A 25055-nucleotide genomic window follows, 5' to 3' on the forward strand; every position below is an offset into this window, starting at 1 on the left:
ACATCATTGGAAAGATACGGAAGTCTAGTTTCTGTATAATTTTACGGTTCATGATTCCGAGTCTTCTAGAGAAAGTTATACATGTTTTGGCAACTTAAGGTCAAATTCGGCAGCATCTGCGTTACTGGGCCAAACATCACATTTGAAGGGCTTTCCGATTTTTCCTTGAGTTGGGCTGCATATTCTTGGAAAGATAATTCAAAGAGCTTCAAGATCCATATTTTTCCAGATTTTTCAGATTGGAGTTACAAGCCCAAAACGAGCCCACAAGCTGGCTGCAATGCATTGTCATGCATGACATATGCATGATGAAGTGTTGTTGATTGTGGGAAAGTTTGGTGAAGCATATTTAATACCTATTTTTGAGTGGAATTTTGCAGCAGCCAAATGAATTAATTGAAGTTGAAGTGGATGATGCAACACTAAGCTTAATGACAAGAAGAATTGTTTTCAAATGCAATAGTGTGTTAGGTGAATTAAGTCTTGTAAGTTGGTGAAGTGAGTGTGGTTAGTGAACTCTATTGTATAATTCAGATTTTCACTTCCCCTAGGCCTATAAATAGGGAAGTTTTCTAAGCTTGTAAACACACCCCAAGGGGGGGAGCTCTCAAACACTTCTCTAGAGCTCATTTCCCTTCTCTCCCTCAAATTCTCTTAGTTTCTCTTTCTAGTTTTCAATTGTTATAATGAGATCTTTGTGCTGAAATTCTCTTTAAGTTTTTCCAAGTTCTACTTAATTTTCATTGTTATGTAAATTCTTTTCTTTAGTTTCAAGTTTGATTAGTTTCCAAGTTTCAATTATGATTTTTGTTCTTATTCATTATGCTTATAAGTTAATATGCTAGTTTGAATGATTGATCACCATTTAGGCCTGCATGTTAGCTATCTTGGTTTGAATTAAGAGTAGACACCATGCTTTAATTCGAATTGAACTATGAATAGGAAGAGTATGTATGGACATTTGACAACAGGGATTAGATACATGCTTGGTTGTTTAAATTGTTCTTCTATGCTTAATGGGTTCCTAATGCTTAATTTTAGGTTAGACAACAAATGATCAAATTAGGGAATTAGGAACACAAGGTTATGACCAAACACCATGGCTTAATCATACTTTAGCTAGAATCAATCCGTTAATCTAATTGAACTTGGGAACTTATCTACTTGAGTTAGTTATTTCTTTCTTCCTTGTTTTATTTATTTCTTTTCTTTTTCATTTCTGTTTTGTGTAGGGAAACTAAATTGGATCATTCAATCACCAATCCCTGTGGAATCGACCTCGCACTTACATACGCTAAACTACCAACGGTTCGTGCACTTGCGAGTATCACAAGTTGAGGATGCAACTTAATCCATTTTGGTGCAGCTAAAATCCAGGGAAAATATGGATCTTGAAGCTCTTTGAATTATCTTTCAAGCATATGCAGCCCAACTCAAGGAAAAATCGGAAAGCCCTTCAAATGTGATTTTTGGCCCAGTAACGCAGATGCTGCCGAATTTGACCTTAAGTTGCCAAAACATGTATAACTTTCTCTAGAAGACTCGGAATCATGAACCGTAAAATTATACAGAAACTAGACTTCCGTATCTTTCCAATGATGTATGGCTCATCATCTGGTTCTTCTTGAGAAAGTACAGTCAAATCCGTGAAGTTGACTGATCTGCAGACACCGTTTTGAGCTAACTTGTCTCCAAAATGCAATTAGTGAGTCTCAAGCTTATAACACTGAAACAAACACAAAACTTATTAAAAGCACAAGTTTAACTCAAAAACATAATCAAATCATAAATTATAATGGTACAAAATGATATGTAAATATGCACCGATCAAATAACTTAAAGGATGAAGAATTGGTACGATCATTTCAAGCATATTTTTGGGAACCAATTACAGTCAATGAGTTTGAAATGAAATGGGAGTTTTTGAAGGACAGAGTTACTACACATAAACAAAAGGATGGCTGCAAATGATGTATGCAAAACGAGATGCATGGGTGAAATCACGCCTTAGACCCAAGTTTTTCGGTGGTATGTGTACTACTCAATGCGTGGAGTGTATGAACAAGTTTCTAAAGATTATTTAAGGAAAGACGTTAAGTTGTTTGAATGCATACCGCCGAAAACAGTCAAAGAAAGTGCTTACAACAACACTGAAAAGTCTTGAGCAACATGCTTCCCAAATTTACACACATAGGTGCTTTTTATTAGTATGTAACGAGATCAATGTTTCGTCAGCACTCATTCATGAAAAAATAATTCATAATTTCTGAGAATGGTTGTATATTTTAGTGAAATACGGTGAACTGCAAAATAATTGGAGTTGTGTGAACCTTGGCGGGAAAAATGTTCGAATAGAGTGCAACTGTCAGAAATATGAAAGCGAAGGCATCCCATGTTGCTGTTTGTTTTATGTGATGAAGTGGGAGCATATTATGAAAATTCCCTCGTCACTCATAATGGACATTGGATATGCATTTATGTCAGAAAGTGGTAGCAAAAAAGTTATACAAACTACGAGATACGAAAGTTTAAGTTGTATTTCCAACAAAGTGTGTTTGTATACATCAAAGAGCACAGATGGGTATAGTATTATTCATAAATTTTTCTTATTAAAATAAATTAATGTTCAAAAAGCTTACGCCTCGCATAACGTGACTAAAACGTCTCGCATCAACACCTCGCCTTTCAAATCATGCACATAAGAGTAATTTTTTTTATAATTGAATATATATACCGTGTCAAATCATCAAGCTACACAATACTTGCATTATAAAATCGTCAAAAATATTCCAGAAATACAAATACAGTGGAAATTCATTTAAGAAAACTATTTTTGATTCCATGTATCAACATTCAATTCCTAAGGAACCATAAACCTATGACCAGCGTCAACTATATTTCCCTACAGAAGATTCAGATTATTTAAACGAGAGAATAAAAGAAGAACAGAGAAACAAAAAACAAAAACACATCCTTTAAAATGAATCAAAGTTTTGAAATTGGCTTACTTGAAACCGAGCTTTCTCAATGACCCAAGGCCCTAGCTTGACATAAAGGAGAACAGATTAGGGTTTTATTCGAAGAGCTAATTAGGGTTTTACAGTGGCTATTCGGAGAACCGCCCAATTTGAGGGCCTTCTTAATTTTTTTTTTTTTACCGAAACAAGTCAAAATTTGCACGAGTTTTTAACCCAAAAATGAAAAAGCGGGAATAACTTCTTTAAAATAAAATTGGAAGTTTAAACCTTTAGCCGATCTGGCAAGAAAAAAAAAATTCGCTGACTTTTTTGATTAACCAAAATTATAGTAGTGAAAACATTGTTTGCGCTAAATCTAAACATATAGAAATGAGTGCAACTTACAAGTGATGTGGACGATCGAGTGCTTGATGCAGATTCTTCTTGTCTTTGGATGTCGATCCTGAACCAAGGAAAGCTGAGGCCCGTGAGATCTATGGAACCGGTGTGGAACCAGCCTAAGACCCTCCGATGCCGAAATAAGTTTATTTCTAAGAGCTTTTGCTACTGACAATGTATTTAGCATAAAAGTCAAGCTGAAAAGTCTTACCCTTGTCTATGGTGAAGGGGCCTATTTATAGAGGGCATTTGATATGCTCTTAGTACTTAATTTCGATGTGAGACTCATGGGAGAGTCCTCCGAGGTTGACACGAGTCCGTAGATATTTTGGGCGAGGCCTTCGAGGTTGATCCGCAGAATCGGCAGCATGTGCCGATTGAGGGCTGTGGACATCGATAGGTATGTAATGCTGATCGTTCTTCATAGAGGCAACTCGGTGAGCATACCACTCTTAGGGTTTTTGAAAGTAGAATCGGCGTTGGACACCGATTCTTGCTCAGGTGACCTATCGATGCAAGCCGCAAGATTGATCTTCTCCTTGCCTTACGTCTACGTGTCATGGTGTAAGTGGCAGGTCAGATATGGTACAAACAAACATGAATACAAATTGACAACCAAAAAAGAAACAATAATACAAAATCAGTTTCATTGCCTACAAATTGACAACCAAAATTATAGAGTGAACATTAATCCCACTAAATTCAAACCTTAATGATTTTTTTGTTTAATTTTAAATATTAAAAAAGTCAAACGGTCTCAAACCGAATCGGATCATAATAATTTGGTTCAACTGTGATTTTGAGTTTTTGAAAATCAACTTAAACCGAATCGGCCAGATTTATATATTTATGTATTTTTATTTTATTGTACATGTGTAGTTCTCTTTATTGCATACTTAGAGAGAATTGTAACTAATAACTAGTTAAGAATGTTAAGTTTTAAGTTTAATGAAGTTGTTGAAGTTATTTATCTGTAGGTTGTAACTATATTAGTTATTGAACTTTAAAATTTGATGGCATATTGACCTCTAGGATGGTTTGATATGTTAAAAAATGACAAATATGTAGGAGGTTATGGAATATTATTGGTGTAATTAGACTAAGAAAGTTGAAAATTGTAAAGGCTTTTTATCACAAAACGTCCCTGACGTTTGCGAAACTATCAGATTGCATCCTTAAAGTTTTTTTGTATCACTCATGGTCCCTAACGTTAATATAGGTGCTCTTAAATAGTCCCTCTGTCAAAAAAACTGTTAAATCTAGGGATATAATCGTCAAATCAATCCAAAATTATAATTTTTTTTTTTTTTTATTTCCTTCCCTTCTCTCTTTCTTTTCTTCTTCTTCTTCTTTCTCTCTGCTAGATTCCTTATCTCTTTCTCTCTCTGTTTCTCTTTTTTTCCCCTAACCTCTGTCACTCTCTCCTTTTTCTTCTTTCCTAGCAAGGTGGAAGAAAACAAGCACTTTTTGTCTGACGTGAGAAATCCAATCTGGATTCTCATATCAGAAATTTATCGATCAAACAACTGGATGACATAAAATCCGACTTTGTTATTTTCGATTTTTATTATGTGTGGCTGCAGCTCAAAATGAAAAAGACCAAATTGTGAGAAATCTTGGGTTTTGAGGTCTAGGAATGGATCAGTTTATGGTGGTGTGAAGAAGAGGCATGACGCACCAAAAAGGAGAGAAATTTCGTTTCTGAAACTGGTTTCTCTCGGCCATGGCAGATAAGCTTTGTTTGATGGCTTCTCATGGCTACCCTCACGGCCTTGTTTTACAGCAATAGCAGGGCATGGGTATTATCAAGGTAAAGTAAAGGTTTTGAAGCTTTAGCTTATTGGTTTTCATTGGTTTGATATTTCGATTGCAGATGAGATTTTTGTATTTGCATTCGAATTTGATTCATTTGGGTTTAATTTTCATTTCTAAATGTTATTTGGGTTGCCTTCATATTAATCAAATTCGGTTCCTTGAGTTTGTCTGGCATGTTTAGCTCTCTCTGGGGCTTCAGTTTTTCTTGTTTTGATTTATTGTTCTGAATGGAATTGAAGTTCTAGCCGACGTCGTGACTTTTTGCCCCAAACCAACCCCAGCACATTGTAGCCAAATCATTCTCAGAGAAGGGGGAAACGCCCAGTTTTCCAGCTGAGAGAAGAAAAAAAAAATCACCCATGACAACAGAAAGAAGAAAAAAAGAAAGAGAGAGAGAGAGATAAGAGTGAACTCGGGGAGAGAAAGAAGAAGAAGAAAAGAAAAGAAAGAGAAGCAGAAGAATAGATAAGAAAGAAGAAGAAGAAAGAAAGAGAGAAGGGAAGGAAATAAAAAAGATATATTTTATAATTTTGGATTGATTTGACGATTATATCCCTAGATTTAACAGTTTTTTTTGACAGAATGACTATTTAATAGCACTCATATTAACGTTAGGGACCATGAGTGATACAAAAAAACTTTAAGGATGCAATCTGATAGTTTCGTAAACGTCAGGGACGTTTTGTGATAAAAAGCCAATTGTAAAAGAAAAACATATTGGACTTAGGCTTAAATGGGCCAAGCAAAACTAAGCCAAACCATCAAACATTAGTTTAATTTGGTTCGATTTCCTCAATTATTTTTGTTAAAGTCAAATCAAACCAAAATATTATATTATAACTAGTTCGTTTGCAATTTTGGGGTAAAATCGATTCAATCTGGACATTGCCCCCTCTTAATAGTGCTCTTGTCAACCTCGTTATTGAGCTTGCTACAACCCGTTGTAGTTTGATTATCCATTAACTCTTACTCTAGTAATTTTTTTTTTTCATAATATTGAAACATGAGTTAAGTTCGAATGTAAGACAGGAAACATTACATCTTGAACATGATATTAGTAGGGGGTTAAATATCATTTTTGCCCCATAATTATGTCATAATTGTCAATTTACTCCTTAGACAATTTTTTCGGTAAATTGAGAACTTAAACTATATGCAAAATGGCCAATAAGGGACTCAACGTCAATTTCTTGGATGTCCATCAAAATTTCTGTAAACATTAATGGCAAATTCATAATTTTAAAGGAAATAAAATTAAACATTTCTAAAATACTATATAATAGTAAAAATGTATTTTAAAATTAGAAACAAGAGAAAACAAAAAACACCACCTCCATCAGCCTCTGATAAGTCCACCCCGTCCACATCGACCACATCAACGCTAGCTCATTTGACGTTTCACCTCCTCTCTCTCTTCCGCCACTTCTCTTTCTTTCTCCTCACATCCTCTCTCAATCTCCATCCTTTTTGTCTCTCCCTCCTAGCGCCAGCTCCTCTCTTGATCTCCCTCCATCTATTTTTCTCTCTCTTCACCAATACTACAACATACACGCAAACACAAAAAATAAAAAACAACCAGAACAACTCCTACAAAACCATAACAACCACCAGTCGCATCGAGACCCACATATGAAAAACCACTTATGCAGAACCCACACCTAACCAAACTAGCATTCACGACCTAAACGAATCCTCCGTACAAGATCGGACACCACCGCTAGCGCATCACCACTGTTCAATCCTTGCTCTACAATCTTCGACGTCATTTGCTCTTCCTCCACTAGTCCAGCCACCAAATTAACATACTCACATCGTCAAACCACCACCACAAACAAACTCGCACCATCAAGTCCTTAATTTATCAAAAACCTAGTTTAAGGGGTTAAATTGACAATTATGACATAGTTTAGGAAGCCACAACGACAGTTTGAGTGATCATGTAAGTCTTATTATGAGGCAAGAAACATGTTTGTCTTTTTTTTTTTTTTTTTTGTCAATAAACGTGTTTTTCTTTGGTCATGGCATATGACATGTTTACCTTAGTTGTGAGGAATGTGACGTGTTTGTTTTGGAGGCATGGCCATCATGTCAAACTAATTTCATAATTTCATTTTCGTGATCATGGATAATGTTGACCTCAACTAACCTCAGCCCGTTTATTAATGATCAATTAATAAAGTGATATTTCCCGGTCGAGAAAATGATGTGTGGATGCGAGGTGTGGCAGCAAGATGGCCTTTGCTTTTTTTGGTGGTCTTCTTTGTTTTTGTCTTGGGCTTTTGTTTCAGCGATTTCTTTGTCAAGACAATTGCATTGTGTATTTCTTCTTTTAAGAGTCCTTTTGATGGTTTTGCCTTTCCAAAATGCCTTATTCTGAAGGTTGATGTGTATCTTTCATTGTCTAGTTTGGCAGATTTTCCTTCATTTAGCAGTCCTAGAATTTCAGTCACTGCATCTGTTGTGATCTTGAATGATTTGGTGCCAAATTTGAAAGACTTTGTAGCATGATCAAACTGCTTAAGCAATTTTACTAAGTCGAGGTCCGACTTAATCATGTGCTTCATGTTAACTCTTCCGTTGTAAAACAGCTCAGTCAATTTCCAGAAATGTGTTTTCTGGAGGAATTCATTTTGCATGTCATTTAACCTATCTTTGACGTCTGTAATGATGTTGTTGAACACATTTACATTGCACCGAAATTGGACATAGTCCGGGTGTGTTGCTTTTCTTTCATAACTTGGTTTTGGTTTTGGTTTTGTCTTTCGAGCTATTGATTTAATTCTTGGTTGTGGTTGGTTTTGAGCTTTCTTCTTTTGTGGTGACTGTTCTAGTGCCATTTGTGATATGAAACAAGAATGAAAACACTATTAGGACAAGTAAATATAAACTGCTATACATAAGTATAAACTGCTATGCAGTCTGTGTAGAACAAAAACTACAATGTAGCACCAAATAAGCATCATGCTAGAACAAGTAATAAAAGTAATTCAAAACCCAAAACATTGCATGCAAGCATAAACCCAAAACACAAGACATAAACTACATTGCATGCAAGTATAAACCCAAAACACAAAACATAAACGACATTGCATAAACCCAAAACCAAAACTCAAAACATAAACAACATTGCATGTAAGCATAAACCCAAAATACAAAACAAGTAACAAAAGGTATTCAAAACCAAAATTATAAAGGAACACAATTAAATAAGCAACTGAAACTAATAAAACATACAAAACAATGCAAACAAACAATGTATATGAAACCAAAATTGAACTACTATGCAGTGTTTGATATTGACACACAATATGAAGCAATTAAACAATCAATCAAATCAAAAAATGAAGGTAAAAACTTCAATGCACTATACTAAAAGCAACATGAATTATACCAAATATAATGGAGTATAAAAAATGAACAACATTAAGACTAGTGAGGTCAAAACCCAAAACACAAAACATAAACCCAAAACATAAAGGGAGATTCACTATTATACCCAATATAGGAGCCCAAATTATTAAAAAAAACCCTATATGAAATAGACTTTAGAAACACACATAAAGCCTATTTACAACATAACAAAAAGGCTTTTAACTTCTTATAAATTACAAAACTGTCATCGATTTCTTAAAACAAACCCAACCCCAAAACCTCATTAAAAAAAAAACCCAAAACACTCAATAGGGGATCAGAGTAATTTAATAATCAAAATTAAATTCAATAGGGCCAGTTGTCATTTTTTGGGTTTTTTCTGTGTTTGTTTATAGAAATTAAATGGTGTATGGTTTATCTATATTATTAGTGCTAAGAATTGGTATATGACTAAATATCTCAAATATAACCTACATTGCATGCAAGCATAAACCCAAAAACTACTGTGTTATAGTGTGCCCTCCATGTGTTTGTTAAAATGCCCAAACCAAAAGTAGTTATTAATCGAAAGAGTCATGCATTTTTTCAAATGCAGAATCAACAATACCTAAAATCCCTAAAATCTCTAATCCCTAAAATCCCTAAAACTGCTATGTAGTTTGCGAAATAGGCGAAGAATATTTTAGAAATGAAGGCAAATGTGTTAGAGCCATTAGGCACTACGATGTAATTTCCGATTTAGTGAGGGAATGAGAGAGAGTTTCTTACATAGTTTCCAAATGCGTTGTAGTGTGTTTTCGTTGATGTCTGCTTTTCATAGTTTATGATTTCTTTTCGATTTCAAAAATATATTTGAGAGCAAAAAGGTGAGTGTTTTTGCGAAATTTTCAGAGTGAAGTGACGGAGAAGAAATGAGGAGTGGGAAGATAGGTTGAGCGCGTTTGAAGTTGTAGCGTGAGTTCCGGTTTTGATGTCGTAGCGGTTTTTGTTGTCGTTTTGGGCTTGGGCTGTAGGAGTTGATGTCGTTTGAAGGTGGAAGCTGATGTCACTTGTGTTTAGGCTATAGGAGTTGGGCAAGGCTCACAGATCAGTGGACAGCTAGAGGTTGACCTCAAATGAATTAACGAAATTATTTATAAAAAAGCTGTAATGGCAATCATTGTAATTTATGGGATTTTTTAGTTGTAGTTTTGTAATTTGAGGTTGATTTATTAGTCATTGACTTCAAGTAAATTAGGTGAAATTAGTTTCCTATCTATCACAATATGGAACTCCCTATTAATTTTAAACCAAAGCTCCCTAAAATATATGGAGTGCCACTTGGAAGGACAATTTTAGAGCAACATTTTTCTATTAGATGTGTGTTTTCATCAACAGTGCTATTTTGTTTTTCAATTTGTTGTCTTTATGTTTTCGTTGTTATTTCCCTTGTCCTAGTTGGAATGGTTTGCCTTGTAATTGAATTTCACCTTCGTAGTCACATGTAATTTTTTGCACTTGATTATGAGTTGGTGAAAGCTTTTTGTTACTTTAATATATTAGGCTCCTTTTACGATGAGCATAGTAAAAGATTTAAATTTTAGGCTTCATAGCAAATTCTTTATGGCACGCTATCATCATAAGGTGTAAAATTTATTATAATTGTACTTAAATTGTATGGTTGAGTAAATGCACATGTAACCAAATCAACATACTCACATCGACAAACAACCACCATCAATAAACTCACACCATCAAGTCCTTAATTTACCAAAAAATTATTTAAGGGGTAAATTGACAATTATGACATAGTTTAGGAGGGTAAAACGACAGTTCGGGTGATCACGTAGGTCTTTTTATGAGGCAAGAAACATTATTTTTTTGTCATGGCAGAGGACATGCTTACCTTAGTTGTGAGGTATATGACATGTTTGTTTTAGAGGCATGGCCATCATGTCGTGATCATGGATAGTGTTGACTTCAAATAACTTCAGCCCCTTTATTAATGATAAAATAATAGAGTGAAATTTCCCCCCCCCCCGAGAAAATGATAGCAGCAAACGTTTTTCTTGGGATGTGTGGATGTGAAGCTTGCTAGCACAGTAACCTTCGCAGCCGAGAGTATGAGTTGTGTTGATGACGTGGATGATGCACTGGATCTTGGACTTCATCAAAAGATTGTGACTGAGAAAGGAACACCTATCTGTCGTGGATTCACCTAACTGTCCTAGTGTTGAGATTAGTGTCCTAAAACTTGGTATGGTTGTGACTTTTGGCCCTACTGGACTAACCACTGAAGTTAAATATGTGGAGATGCACTATGAGTCGATTGCTACACCTGCCACATTGCTATCAAGTTCGCTAAACTCCTGACCAAGATTGACATGCGATCTGGTAAGGAGCTTGAGAAAAAGCCCAAGTTCTTGAAGAACGGTGATGCATGGCTTATTAATATGATTCCCACCAAGCCCATGGTGGTTGAGACTTTCTCAGAGTATCCTCCACTTGGTCGATTTGCTATGAGGGACATGCGTCAGACTATGGCCGTGGGAGTCATCAAGAATGTGGATAAGAAGGATCCTACCGGAGCCAAGGTCACCAAGTATGCAACCAAGAAAGGCAAATGAATTGTGCGTTTCGGGGTTTCAACAAGTGATGGTCGTACTGCCCATGACTATGTTTACATAAATTGCGTTAAAATTCTTGCCGGATCTTCAACTGTCATGTGTGCAAAGTTAAAGCCATTGAGATTTAGTCATTGTATCTAATGTTGAATCAACGCATTTACAATGAATTCAAGGCAAAAGTCATTTTTATACCTGGCATGTTTCAAGTATATTGTGTCCAGTGTTCTTCATTGAAACAGGAGTTCAGACTAACAAATAGTTTCATGAGCCTGCTACTACTAAATTAGATGAGAATATGGGCCTTTGCTCTGCATATGTTAACAAATATAATTCACTTGACAATTCGACACAAAAAAAAGTGTGTTCGTCGCTCTCGCCTAAGCTTGAATTTTCGTTCCCGTATTTTAAAATAAATTATTTAGTCTATTTTAGACTATCATTTGTAAATAAAATAAAATTAAAAAAAAATCTTCTATTAATTCTTGTTTTCTCAATATGGAACGAGGTCGTTAGCTTAAATTCAATGAACAAGAACATTTAGGTGCCCGAGATAACTTAGTGTCAGTTTGGCATTGCTTATTTGGGGTAATAAGTGATTTTAAAAAAAAATTGGGAAGCACAGCCCGTTTGGTAAACTATGAGAAAATCACTTATTGTTAAAAATTGCTGTGAGAGAAAGCTATAAGGGAAAGCAGCTAATGAGGTGCTTTCATTTTCTGATTATACGAGAATCAGTTTCGAAGAGGCGCTAGGTTTAATGATTATGTAGGAATCATTTTCTGATTACGTAGGAATTAGTACCAACAACACTCTTAACAAAAAGTTTACCAAACGCCAAACTGCTTTCTCTCACAGCAAATCTGACAGTGATTATTTTCATAGCACAACAATGCCAAACTGGCCTTAGTAAACTAGTCTCTCAAGTTTAAATTTATGCTTCCGAATGGATAGTTCATATATCCCATTTTGTCACGGCAATGACCACGCTTGTCTCAAAGCTGACATATAAAATATACGTTAGATAATTTATTCTTCCGTAAGTTGTCAAGAAAGGGCATTTGGTCTAGTGGTATGATTCTCGCTTAGGGTGCGAGAGGTCCCGAGTTCAATTCTCGGAATGCCCCATTTCTTTTTTCTTTGTTTTTTTTGTTTTTTTTGTTACTTTTAAAACTTGGTTTTTTCTTTTCCTCCCACACAAGAAAGAAAGTAGTGCTTTTTCCTCCTACTGGTCTCCGACTCTCTGCTGCCTTATTTCTCTTCCAATCTCGACTTCTGGCGTCGCGGCTTTTCTGAAAATGGATCAGTCTATACAGAATGACCTGAATGCCCCTCACTCCATGGGCACCACCATCATCGGCGTCACCTACAATGGCGGCGTCGTCCTCGGTGCCGACTCTCGAACCAGCACTGGTAATCCCTCTCTCTTTGATTTTCGATACACCTAATGACTTTGAGATTTCTGCAAACTTTCACGTAAAGTTCAAATTTACTGAAGAGAAAAAAATTTGGATTTTTTATTTGATTTTTCACTGAATTTGTCTTTTTTGTTGTTGATTATTAGGTGTTTATGTTGCGAATCGGGCATCCGATAAGATCACTCAGCTTACTGATAATGTCTACTTGTGCCGTTCCGGATCGGTATCTCTTTCTCTCTGGTTCCTCCTTTTTCTTTTTCTTTTTTAAATTTTTTGTTTTTATTTAATGCTGTTGTTCTTGCTTATGATTTCGGTTGTTTGCATACATGTGTAAAGTTGTTTTTGTTTTCTTTCTTGCTAAAGTATCTCTTGTATTATATACTTCCGTTTAAGTATACTAACGAAATAGCTGAACTACTTCAATCGATCATATACAGAAAGATGTTAACTTTTCACTTAGCTGCATGGTTGAAGCAATACTTACAACAAAAATTCTTTGAGTAAGAAAAATCAGCAAGATAAAAGTCATCTCAGTGTCCTCAGATTTTGGGCAAAGAAAAGGTCAGGCTTGGTGTCTGGTTAGTCTTTTAGGCTTTAGCATGCCATAGAAACAAGAACAACTCAATTCGACTCACCCTTAATCCGTATTTGGGGTTGGTCACATGGATCCTTATCAGAATTTAGTTCCGATTGGCCGCATAAATTTTATTTTGCTGCTTAATATATCTAGAGCTAATATCCTCCAATGAATATTGGCAGATATATCCTTCCTAACCACTTTTGCCTCTTTCATTCTTTATCTCCCTTTTCTCTTGCTTTGTTATTTTCCTTTTGGATCATAATCCCTCAGGAACATTGTTTGACAGATAAGTAACTTTAAGGATTTTGTCTTTTGGGTGTGTTGGTTGAAGATTTTGTAGTTGCTCTACTTCTGTTGTTAATCTATTTAATTTTATATTCTCAGGCTGCAGATTCTCAAGTTCTATCAGATTATGTCCGTCATTTTCTCCATCAGCACACGTAAGTGAATGAGCAACTTCTGGATTTACTTTAACTGTTTTTTCTTCCCTTTTGTAGTTAAAACTTCTGGATCCACCCTATGATGATTTTTTTTTTTAAAATCAACTTACTAATGCCTTTGGTGCATCTCTTGGATTTCATTTTGTTGCACCACCATATGTTTTTAGGCTTGCAGAATGCTTTTACTTTCTTTGAGCATTATGCTTTCTTGCTGAAAATTTAATGAAACATTAACCATCGTGGAACTGAGAAATAGTGTTCAAAGTTATGCATAAAAGATTGGAGTTGTAAACATTTGAAACTTGTGGTAGTAAGCAATTTTTAAATTTTGGAAATTAAGATGCCAGATTTAAGATTTGCACTACATTGTGTTTTTCTGTTCATTATTGTTTACTACTATTTCAATTGTCATTCAAAATTCTCTCTTTTATGTAGGATACAGCAGGGACAGCCTGCAACAGTCAAGGTTGCTGCAAACCTTATCAGGTTGTTTGCATACAATAATAAGGTTTGCATCTATTATTCTTTTATTTTACCTTTAGTTTCTGTTTTTGTCATTCAAAAACTTTGAGAACGTTGATCGTTCTAACTTCTACCAAAAATTATCTTTGTTTAGATTCTTTTAGTTTTCCTATTTGTTTTCACAATTTCCACTGATGCACATTTGAATGTTTGGTAAGTAAACAAGATTAAATGTCATAGGTTTACAAGTACTCCATAACAAAAGTGTGGGAATTGGATTTGTTACTTTTTAATGATAATAGTTTATCAGAAAGTACAAAGAGTTTAAAAGTGAGCTGGATAGAGGTCAAGTTATTTCTAGCAACTTCCTAGAAACTATTTTGAAAATTTGTTAGACTGAGCGTGGAGTTTACTTATTATTGAAGTATAACATTTCATAAGATTGCTATGGTTCTTCAGGTATTTCCTTATTTTCCTATTGTATTTCTTATTTCTTATGTGTTATTTTTAAAATTGGTAGAATATGCTACAAACTGGCTTGATTATTGGTGGTTGGGACAAGTACGAAGGAGGTAAAATATATGGAGTGCCACTTGGAGGGACAATTTTGGAGCAACCTTTTGCTATTGGAGGTATGATTTCATCAACTGTTTCTATTGTTTCCCTTGTCATGATTGAAATGGTTTGAGTAAATGCACATGCACTCTGTTTAAATTTTTGTTGCCACTTGAATGCTATTATAGTTTATGGCTCTCAACAATATTTTGTCATCCAGGATCTGGCTCCACTTATCTGTATGGCTTCTTTGATCAAGAGTGGAAGGAAGGAATGACCAAAGAGGAGGCTGAGGTATGTAGTCATTATGTTTCTTACAGACTTATGTACTGCTTCATTGGTGGCTTCCTTGTTACTAGCAATGTGCTAAGATTTGGTTGTCATCATTGTTGATATTTATGTATCTCCAAGCTTCAGTATTCATCGACACCAATACGTAGTTCCTTGATCGCATCCACCTTGTCCGGAGAAACTAACTTTTTCCTTGATGCATTAGTACTTTCTAGAATTGATCATTAAAGCAATGGCTGCTAATTTACTGTAGAGATTGGTGGTGAAGGCAGTTTCTCTTGCTATTGCTCGGGATGGTGCTAGTGGTGGTGTTGTTCGGACTGTCATTGTGAGTTTTTCTTTTATTGTACACTATGCAATTACTTTATGGTTTGGGGAGTAGAAAGATCTAGTTCCCTGCCGATGTACCTGCAGCCATAGCCTCGCTTCTAACTTGTTCAAGATTCCGATTCTCGTAAACAAAAAAAAAAACAAAAGGGCATAAGTGCAATGCTTGTTATTGCAGTGACATGCTTCTCTTGTTAGCTTGAAATTAAGCAGTATATGATGCTTACATCAAGCTATTTACTTATATAGCATATAGTAATGCCTGTGGCAACACATTCTTTTGCCTTCCTAATGCGCTATATTTGTTGTTTTGTTAATTGGAGGTTGTGAGGATTGAACTCAAACCTTTCAGGAAAACAACTTGCTTCCTAACAGTTTTTTTTTTTTTAAATTACCATTTTCCCCCTAAAAAATAGCTAAGTACCTATGGACTTTATATGGTTTTCATTCTTGTATGGCCGTCTATCTTCCTTCCACTTATTTTCTTTTGATTGTATACTCTGTTCTGCAGATTAATTCAGAGGGGGTGACAAGAAACTACTATCCAGGTGACACCCTTCCACTCTGGCATGAGGAGCTAGAACCCCAAAATTCACTGCTGGATATATTGTCATCATCTGGTCCTGACATGATGGTAACATGAGGATTTTCATCTCCTATAAGACTAGGTAATCCCCGGTGACACCATGAATGACACACTTTCTCTTATCCTAGTTTTTGCCAGGGGGCATTTCAGTATGTATTTGGAAAGTTTTACTTTGCAGTTTCATTACCATCTCGTACAATGAAATGATTTGATTGAACTGATCTTTTCTACCTGCTTCGGTAAGTAGCTTATAAAAAGAATAAGATGGATTCTTGAACTATTGAAATTATTTGTGTGCCTTTCAAACTAGTGGCATGTTTACTAATCCGGAATTGAATTAGGGGGAATTGAATTGAGGATGAATTGAATTGAGGAGGAGTTGGATTGAGGAGAATTAGATTCCGGATTACTAATGAAGTTGTTTACTAAACCATATGAATTGAGGGGAGTTAGATTCCGAATTCCTATTGAAGTTGTTTACTAAACCATAAGGAATTGGGGTATAAGTGGTACTAATTACTAAAATGTCCTCATTTTTTGGTTAAAGTAGATGGTGTATTTGGAATTTTGAAAATTGTGTGAGGATATAATGGATAAAAAAGATGAATTCCTAATGGGTGAATTCTCCAAGAATTAGAATACCACCTCCCATTCAATAATTGAATTCCTCCAAAATCAGGAATTCAATTCCTTATGTGAAGTAAACACAGGAATTCTCTATAGGCGGAATTCAATTCCTGATGAGAATTCCAATACCTGATTAGTAAACATGCCATAGAAGTTGATGCATGGGTGCTTGGATTCTTAACTGTTTGATGATCTTAATTTTGAAACAATCAAATTGACTGGCCCTCGGGAAATATGTTGATACCTAGAATTGCTAGAGGAAAGACTTGAAAGTTGTGAGAAGCCAAAGGCCCCGTTTCATGTGGAACGAGTGGGATTGAACCCTTTTGGTTCAATTTCACTTCACGTTTGGCAAACTAAATTTTGGGTTGGATTGGACTGGACTAAAAATAGTCTCCAAATTCAATGTTTGAGAAAAACTTATAACCTCCTATTCCATGGGGAATGGACTAAAAATAGTCTCCAAATTCAATGTTTGAGAAAAACTTATAACCTCCTATTCCATGGGGAATAAGCTCTCCGAACTAGTTTGGATATTTTATCCCAAGATAAATTAAGCCATTGAGTTCAAGTAAGAGATTGAATTGATACGGTCCGGTCTTAGTCCATCCCGTAGGGTATAAATCTAGTTAATCCAAAATGACAATTCAATCCAATCCTGCGCATCAAACATTTTTAAGTTGCTTTGTTCAGCTTAATTTGGTTGGCAATATTTTTCCAGTCAACATTTTTAACATTTTGTTCCGTTGGTACCCAATTGTAGTCTTGGACAGTATGTTTGACACAATGTGATACATCAATCACTTTCGAAATTTATATAACCGATTTCACTTTCGAAATCTAATATACACTCGAAACTGAACGATAAGAATTCCATGCTACAATGCTCTTTACAATGTACTTGCGTGGGAGAATTCCAATGTGGAAGAAAAAGAAAAGTACCAAGGCAAATGAATCTTACATTGACTTCAGAACATCATCTTCGTATCAGCAAATATAAATATGCCATGCTACGTTGTTCACTTGCCCAGAATTTGGTCCTCCCTTGAACAGAACTCGGACCAACTAGAAACTCAGGAAATCTCAGACATGGATACTTTGTTCACTGCTTGTGTAAGCTGGGCCACAAAGTTGGAAGCCACCCTCAACTATTAAAAGATCACTTCTCAAATTGCTTGCTCCAGCAAGTTGTCAGTGACCAGAAAGACCAAACTTTGGTCATACCGTGCAGATTACCATGAAAGATTTTCTTAAAAACATCTAAAGGCTCCATCCAAACTGTCAGCATTTTGGTACACTACATTAGGCATTCCCACCATCTGAGCTGCTGCAAGCTTGATTTGGAAGCACAGCGTTGCCACCAAAGTCTCCATCCAAACTCATTTGCTGGACTTCTTGTGGGGACAGGATCTTGATGCAGCGAACACAGTTTACAAACTCCCTGGAATAGGAAAGACCAACAATTAAGAAACAAGTACAATGAAAAATCATGTACAAGACTCTTAATTCTTTTGGCCCTTAATGTTACGTAATAAACAAGTCTTAATGCAAAACAATGCCCAGGGGCAAAAACATGTCATGCTAATTTGGCACAATCGAACATTCAACTTCAGGAACTAGAAAATCTCCGGACAAGTTATTCAAACAGGAAAATTATGCGTGGATGTGTGCATGACCATGATATATTCAAAATTTTAAGCAGAAATGGGACTAAAAGACTTACTCCCAAGGGTCATCTCCAACTAGCAGAACATCACTCTCATGATCTACATACACAAGCTTCCAGCCTACTCTCCCTCGGTCCTCTAACTGTCCCTCTATACCAAACCTACGAGCCAGATCTTGTTTAAGCTCACCATAACCTGAATAGCGTGCAATATCTATAGATCTCCCTACAGCTCCACGTTTGTACACCTTTACAGAAACAACAGCCAAGTTAGAGCAAAAGAAAAAATAATCTTAAGTACTCAAAATGGATAGCTTCATAATGTATTTTGAATTTTAATTTAAAATATCAAACCTTGGTGTATGTCCTCATTCGCTGAAATTGAGGTGCTGGAGCCCATGGGCCACTGTCCAGAAAGCCGCTATCATTTATGGTTGAGTCAATTGAATTGAATGCCATATCTGGAACTCCAAAGGACTGGGAAACCATTGAAGATGAAAGTTCCTGCTGGGCATCTTTTGCATTTCCATAGTTGCCAATCATGCCTCCTGAAGAGAGATTATTTGAAAAATCCTTTCCTAACCCAACCGTGCCCTTGGCCAACATAGGATCAGGATTCAAGGGTATCCCCAATTGGCCATCAATGTTAGAACCATATGAAACATTGTTTCTATGATCTGCCGGAACTTCCCCTTCTTGACTGGCTTCTCTAAATAACATTGATTGTGGATTGAAAGACAATGGGGCAGTATTCTGCTGTAAATTGACATCATTTTGAGAGAGGCCTACTGAAGTTGTTGAAGATGATGTGTCCAAGTAATCTGTCTGGGCAGCTGCACTGTTCAGGTATGTTTGTGCTGTAAGAATTCCTTGACTTTGATTGCTAGCAATGTTCACTGAAGGCTTAACATCAGACTTAAGCTGGAAATCTTTCAATAAGTTACCATTCGATGGCATTGTTTCTATGGCACTAGGACTCAAGATTGTGGTGGCAGACTGAGCCATGTCCTCCCCGACTAATGAATTTCGATGGGCTCTGTTGTTCATCAATGGTTGAATTAAACTTGGACAGTTGTTTGTGGATGGTGAATTTGAACAAGATGGAACCTCATCTGTAATCCCAGACTGCCCTCCTCCTGCACCTCCTGTCATTACATTGCTTACAGCTGTAGAGAGTTGATTGGTTGTTGGGGTTGGGAGAAGTCCCATATGCCCGGACATTTCAGGCACCATAACGGGTTGCTGCTGTTGAAGCTTTGGCTGCTGAGGTGGATGAGAAAACCGAACATTAGTTTGGCTGTTATTATTCTTTGTCAGCTGCTGTGGCATTGTTCTTGACTGAGGATGCAAGGTTGGTGCCATTTGAGGCATATCTTGCATTTGGGGGGGAGTCAAAGGCCTGGAGAAGCTCTGGGACACATCTAACAGTTGCCTCTGCTGGTCCTGGAGTTGGATAAGTTGAGCAGGCTGTTGCAGTGCCTGCTGTGTCAAAAGCGACTGCTGTTGCTGTTGAAGCTTCTGTAACAGCTGAAGTTGAAGCTGATTATCAGAAAGATGTTGCAACTGTTGGTTTATTTGATCAGGAAGTTGAGAGTGAAATTGCTGTTGATTTTGACCCGCAATTTGTTGTTGATGCTGCTGCTGCTGCTGTTGATGCTGCTGCTGTTGTTGCTGCTGTTGTTGCTGCTGATGCTGCTGCAGGTTCTGAGGGAGATTTCTTTGAAGATGGTTTTGACTAGATGATTGCTGCTGAAGGATACTATTAGTTTGAACAAGGGTCTGAGGTTGCAGAAGCTGGGATTGAACTTGGCTGGAGGGTAGAGATTGATTAAAAGAATTTTGCCTGGGTTGTTGAGTAATATCACCCAACTGTTGCTGTCGTTGAATCATGGATGCTAATGGGTTCATTGTGGATGGCAGCTTTTGGAGTTGATCAAGCTGTTGTGCTTGCTGAGGTAGTCTCTGGGCATTAAATTGTAAATTGCTCAACTGAGGTATTTGAGGCCCTGACATGCCCAACTGCCGCGAAAGATCCGCTCCAGCAAGGTTTTGCAGAGCAGAACCAGGAAAGGAATGCATGTAATTTGACTGCATTGAGTTACCCGCGGAAGAATTTTGCTGCATGTTCATCCACTGGACTAAGCTCAGGCCAGATAGAACCTGGGGATCCTTCATGCACATATCATCACCAAGCCAAGGCATTGTCCTCTTAAAAAGATTATCTAAATCAGAGGATTCCTCATCTGCAAAAGGAAAAATCAAAGGTTGTTAGATGTCTTTCCACTAAAATTCCAAATTCAAAATGTCATTAAGCTTTTAAGGGCCTGTCCTGGATGGCTCACACTGAGGTATAAAATCACGCCAGGAAAAGAATAAAGAAGCTTCCAAAGGACTTAAACATCATTTAGTACGTTTTGTGCCATGTCACATACAATGGATCACAGAAAAGATACTATTGAAGTCAAAAGATCAAACATTGATCATAACAAGATGAATGGCAAAAATCAGTCCAATCAATCCATCCCATATCATTCACTGTTTTTCTCATTTTCGTTTGTTATCAAATTCAGCGGATACCATCCACTATTATCCCAGACAGTTCTTACCAAGCAGAAAGCAATGTAACACTAAGATTGTCTTAACTGACACCCGGTCTAGGTCCAATCTAAGTAGGGAAATTTCATCCCTTTTACATGTTAAGAATTGCTTAAAGACTATACAAATTAAGCTGAGACAATGAAGAACTAGTAGAATTTATGGTTGCTATATTATGTCTTTTACCTGGCATTCCTGGTTGCCGAGGACGCTTTGATCTGAAGAATGGTGGGGGGCAAATGAAAAATGGAGCGGTAACAGGCTCAATTTCCCACATTGATACCCGATTACGCCTTTCCCCAGCAGTTGACTCATCCCAACCAACCTATTCAAAGATATGTCGGGGATTTTGGGTTATTTTACATGAACAAGAAGATGACCAACAAGATGACTGGAAGCAACAAGGGGAGCGAGGATAACAAGTTTCCATCACATTTACCTGCAAATTGCGCCATTGTGAGCTCTTCCATCTAACAGGATCAAGATCACTAATTCCTGTAATTGTACCCATGTACCTGTACAACAAAAGCTTCTCATGTTCAATTCCAAAACTATCAAAGGTTTTTATTTGTCAAAACTCAAGGAACTGGGCGAATAACTAAAAAACCCTGTCAAATCATCAACATCTCTAGTTTGTAAAGTCTAATTGTGAATTATCTGCCAGATCACTATTGCCAGGATTGCCAAAATTCTGAACAATAGACTGAAAGACAAGTATACAACTACCTTCTTGTTCCTGACTCTTCAGTTTCGAACATCATACGAAATCGCATCCCCAGTGATAGTTGGTTGCCACACGCTGCTTTGTAGTACTTGGCTAATGGAATAACAAATTCTGATGGACTGGCTCTGCATATAGGAAGAACATTTCAATACAATTTCAGAATAAATATACTGAATTCTTTTAAATAGTGACAATAAGTGATTCACTCCCACAATCTAGGATTCTATACATGTAGAATAAAGAAGATATTTTAGAGTAAAGAATGAAAAATGTTAACCTAGGATTGTAGAACACTGTGAAGGGGCTATTATTAGCGGCAGCATGAGCTGCAGCTGCTAGAATCCCAATGTGCATGCTATCACTTGATAATACTGAAGATGATAGGTTGGTGGGTTGCCTGTTAGCGCGTCTAATTCCCAAAAGAAGCTGCTGCTTTTCATCCCTAATCACGGTAAGTGTGTATCACCATAAGAGTTTGTTTTTGCACTTCATATATTTTCAAGTGCAAAAGAGGGAAGAAAAATCAAAAACTATATATGTAACTTGAATGAGGCCTTGTTACCAATGAATCCTACTTACAAGCAGAAATTAATGCTCAAAAACAGAAACCCCTAAGATTTTCAATTCATTGTGAATACCTAATGAACAAGACAGAATCGCCAGCGAAAAGCCTCTTCCCACTAACAAATAGGCTCCATCCTGTTGTAAGCAAGTGGCGTTTTGGTTGCCCTGCATTAAGCAAAACAACGAATAACAGATGTTTAGAAATATGATCATGATGGCACCTTATTGATCCATGAATACAACATTCCAATGGCCAAACAAAGAACATACCACGATAGATATGGCGGAAAGTCCAAACAGTATCATGCAAATCCCTGGCAACAAGTTCTTGAGCAGGTGGTTGCATGGAGAAATCCTATGTAGAAACAGGAGCACTATTAAACTTTGTAATTAGTGTGGCAAACCTTGGAAATGAGGTAAAACTGCTTACGAGAGGAGGGAAAATCTTTTCTGCTGCACGACGGGGCACAGAGAAACCTCCATGAGTGCTTGTATCACTTGCTGTCAATGTTTTACAGAAAAACTCTGGTTGGGGTTTATTTGACTTGAGGGCAAGATCTGATCTCAACAATGCATCCTTGTCAAACTGCAGACCAAGAAGTTGAGGAATTCAGTTTCCAGAAATTTTTACCACCTTTTTTTTCATAGAAATTTTTTACCATCTAAAGAACAAAGGAATTTTACTTAAAAGTGACAGAAGGGTATGTCCAAAGTATTATCAGAACATAATGACTTACTAGTCATTTTGAAAAGCCCTTACCGAGGGAACAGGCTGAAGTGTCATCTGAGCATAAACTTCGTCCGTTTCGGGGTCCGCCTAGAACATCATACATAAGTGAGAAAATGAATTAGAAATGATCAAGAATATAATCTATTTGCAAGGTAATACTTAAAAACAGATAAATCAGCCATACATGCAAGGTGACATTGTGAAGGAGACATAGTAGCTTGGAGGGAAGATTCGGGTAGTTTGGTATTTGACCATCCACATCCTTTTTCATAGATGCTGCAACCTGAAATCAGAAATTTCACTCTCAAATCAGGACATAATATAACTTCATACATATTATAACTTCAAATAGCAAACTTATCCTGTATGATGATTGCTCAATACATAAAAACTAAAACTTTGAATTTACCACCTACTTGGAGAGATAGAACGAAAAGACCGAGGAAATTCTCCAAAAACCAAAAAATACAAGGATCAATAGCTAAATGTAACTACTTTAATCTAACCAAGTACTTAGCTACCACAACAATGTTGAACAAAAACAACAAGAGTAAATATAATGGGGAAGACCCACAACAACAAAAATAAATAGTACTGTTTTCTTTTTCCGTTAATCCTAAATTGTTCAAACCCATCAACCCCATCTGCTTTATTAGGTGAAAATTTATATCACACCCAAAAAAAATTAAAAAAAATTACATACAAAACCATGTGTTTTCTAAAATTAAGAAAGCATTGAAAAGGAAGGTCAACAACATATTGCTATTAACAGAAGCAGCCTGCACAATAAATGAGCTCAAAAATCATAATAAGCATTGATGAGTTCAGGAAAGTAGAGTATAGAATATTAAGGATAAGCAGAAGCGCTCAGACGGCGCACGATAGCAACAACATTTAAACACCCACTTGTTCGCTGTGACCTTGAGGGAAGTACACCACGTGGGTCCCAGCCGGCGGCAAGTTCACCAGCGGCCCGGCGCACGCTTGCCATAGCTCCGGGTTTATGATCTTCACATTCTCTCCCCCTGCACAAGTGTCACCCGTTTATTCGTCAGAAACTCCCACAAACAATCAAAAAAGCCCCGTTTTTTCCGTTTGTTTCCCGAGAAAACGGAAACGAGAAAGAAAATAAAGGACCAACTGAAACAGAGAAGAATCTGGATTCTGGGAATCTCTTAACATAACTGCCGAGGAGCAGAGGCAGTTAGTTAGAGAGTCCCGAGTCCGTACAAAAATACTTGTAACGAACAAAACGAAGTAAAAAACAGACCCAAAAAAATTTCACAACAACCGTATCGATCCATCCATCCACCGATTTTCGTGTTTTTTAGAGAGACAGAGACAGAGACAGAGCGCAGCTCATAGATAAATATAGAGAGAGAAAGTGCCGACCTTCACATGAATTGGATGGACCGTTGGCCGCAGCAGCTCCGGCGCCGTTCGCGGGCGGCTTCATTGTTTGCTCCGGCGACTTGGGTTCTTCGAAAGACTGGATATATTGCCGGAAAATCTCACTTACTCATCTCGCCGGAGATATATCGGGGATAAATTGGAGCTCCTTTTCGAGCTCTTCTCAGCTCCCAGACCACGCACTCAGATCAACGAACTAGATTTTCAAGTTCTCCGCTGAGCTCAGATCAGCTAGCAAAGTCTACAGCCCCCAAAAAAGATTTTAAAAAATGGAAAAGAAAAAACTTTCCCGTAAAAGGTTGCAGATTTTCCCGGGAAAGGTTTATGGGCTTTTCCGGCGAGGTGAAGGGGGCAAAACGGCGACGTAAAAGGAGGGAACAGAGGGGCAGAGAAAAAGGAGGGTCTGCTGAGATTAAGAGAGACCAAATGCTGAAGCTTTGCCCCCTATCTTCCCCTACACCACCCAGACATTTCCTTTCTTTCTCTCCTCTCTCTTTCTTCTCTCTCTTCTTCCCAATGCTCAATGCTCCCTTTTCTCTCACTTTCTCCCTACATAAAAATAAACAATTTTCTTTTACTCTTTGTGTGTTTTCTTTTCTCTCTCTACCTGTCCTTGAAAATGGCACTGACTAATGGGGCTTTGGCTCTTAGTTGACCCTTGGATTTGGGTTTGTGGTTAGTTCTGTTTTTCTCTTGTTAACCATGGTTAATGTAGCTTAATCTTAGAACAACAGTGATGACAAATAAGATCCAAAGTATAGTGCTAGCGACAGTTGCCCACAAACAGACAGACGAGCATTGCTCAATTACCATGATCATATCAATTGCTATTCAGAATATTGAGATTTGTTTCAAAATTATGCTGCTAGATCAACTTAATATTCTTTTTCTTATGCTTACACTAGCTGGATTTTACATGCTATCAAGAGAGTTG

The 25055-nt window shown here is 37.0% G+C and overlaps 3 protein-coding genes and 1 non-coding gene across 4 annotated transcripts; 2 read left to right on the forward strand and 2 right to left on the reverse strand.

Annotated features, from left to right (window-relative positions):
• Positions 1-4646: 4646 nt before the first annotated feature.
• Positions 4647-8008, reverse strand: LOC148297178 (uncharacterized). The gene is made up of 2 exons (XM_088247345.1): positions 7408-8008; positions 4647-4711 (listed from the first exon to the last, which is right to left on the reverse strand). Exons 1-2 carry the CDS (start codon positions 8006-8008, stop codon positions 4647-4649), a joined length of 666 nt encoding a protein of 221 aa, XP_088103471.1.
• Positions 8009-12201: 4193 nt separating this feature from the next.
• Positions 12202-12273, forward strand: TRNAP-AGG (transfer RNA proline (anticodon AGG)). Its single transcript has one exon. It is a non-coding gene; the product is annotated as a tRNA-Pro (tRNA).
• Positions 12274-12333: 60 nt separating this feature from the next.
• LOC110766206 (proteasome subunit beta type-6) lies at positions 12334-16091 on the forward strand. Its single transcript, XM_021969490.2, has 8 exons — positions 12334-12559; positions 12711-12787; positions 13529-13584; positions 14020-14092; positions 14567-14678; positions 14822-14895; positions 15146-15220; positions 15731-16091. Exons 1-8 carry the CDS (start codon positions 12445-12447, stop codon positions 15860-15862), a joined length of 714 nt encoding a protein of 237 aa, XP_021825182.1. The 5' UTR covers positions 12334-12444; the 3' UTR covers positions 15863-16091.
• A 1133-nt stretch (positions 16092-17224) lies between these two features.
• On the reverse strand, positions 17225-24732 carry LOC110766186 (auxin response factor 19). The gene is made up of 14 exons (XM_021969465.2): positions 24104-24732; positions 23618-23736; positions 22896-22994; positions 22742-22798; positions 22412-22567; positions 22252-22336; positions 22056-22146; positions 21695-21859; positions 21420-21542; positions 21133-21208; positions 20880-21018; positions 18453-20341; positions 18156-18346; positions 17225-17873 (listed from the first exon to the last, which is right to left on the reverse strand). Exons 1-14 carry the CDS (start codon positions 24165-24167, stop codon positions 17735-17737), a joined length of 3393 nt encoding a protein of 1130 aa, XP_021825157.1. The 5' UTR covers positions 24168-24732; the 3' UTR covers positions 17225-17734.
• Between the last annotated feature and the right edge of the window lie 323 nt (positions 24733-25055).

The sequence above is a fragment of the Prunus avium genome, chromosome 1, assembly GCF_965620075.1.
Source record: "Prunus avium chromosome 1, drPruAviu1.hap1.1, whole genome shotgun sequence".
Classification (NCBI taxonomy): Eukaryota; Viridiplantae; Streptophyta; class Magnoliopsida; order Rosales; family Rosaceae; genus Prunus; species Prunus avium.

What these genes read in the sequence shown, in the direction of transcription:
- LOC148297178 (XM_088247345.1), bottom strand. Translation starts at nt 8,008, where the DNA reads ATGGCACTAGAACAGTCACCACAAAAGAAGAAAGCTCAAAACCAACCA. An exon ending in GACCACCAAAAAAAGCAAAG is followed by an intron (nt 4,712 to 7,407) that starts GCCATCTTGCTG and finishes AATCTAGCAGAG; the next exon opens with AGAAAGAAGAAGAAGAAGAA.
- LOC110766206 (XM_021969490.2), top strand. Translation starts at nt 12,445, where the DNA reads ATGGATCAGTCTATACAGAATGACCTGAATGCCCCTCACTCCATGGGC. An exon ending in CGACTCTCGAACCAGCACTG is followed by an intron (nt 12,560 to 12,710) that starts GTAATCCCTCTC and finishes GTTGATTATTAG; the next exon opens with GTGTTTATGTTGCGAATCGG. An exon ending in TGACCAAAGAGGAGGCTGAG is followed by an intron (nt 14,896 to 15,145) that starts GTATGTAGTCAT and finishes AATTTACTGTAG; the next exon opens with AGATTGGTGGTGAAGGCAGT.
- LOC110766186 (XM_021969465.2), bottom strand. Translation starts at nt 24,167, where the DNA reads ATGAAGCCGCCCGCGAACGGCGCCGGAGCTGCTGCGGCCAACGGTCCA. An exon ending in TTCACAATGTCACCTTGCAT is followed by an intron (nt 22,799 to 22,895) that starts GTATGGCTGATT and finishes ATGATGTTCTAG; the next exon opens with GCGGACCCCGAAACGGACGA. An exon ending in GAATGAGGACATACACCAAG is followed by an intron (nt 18,347 to 18,452) that starts GTTTGATATTTT and finishes GTTTCTGTAAAG; the next exon opens with GTGTACAAACGTGGAGCTGT.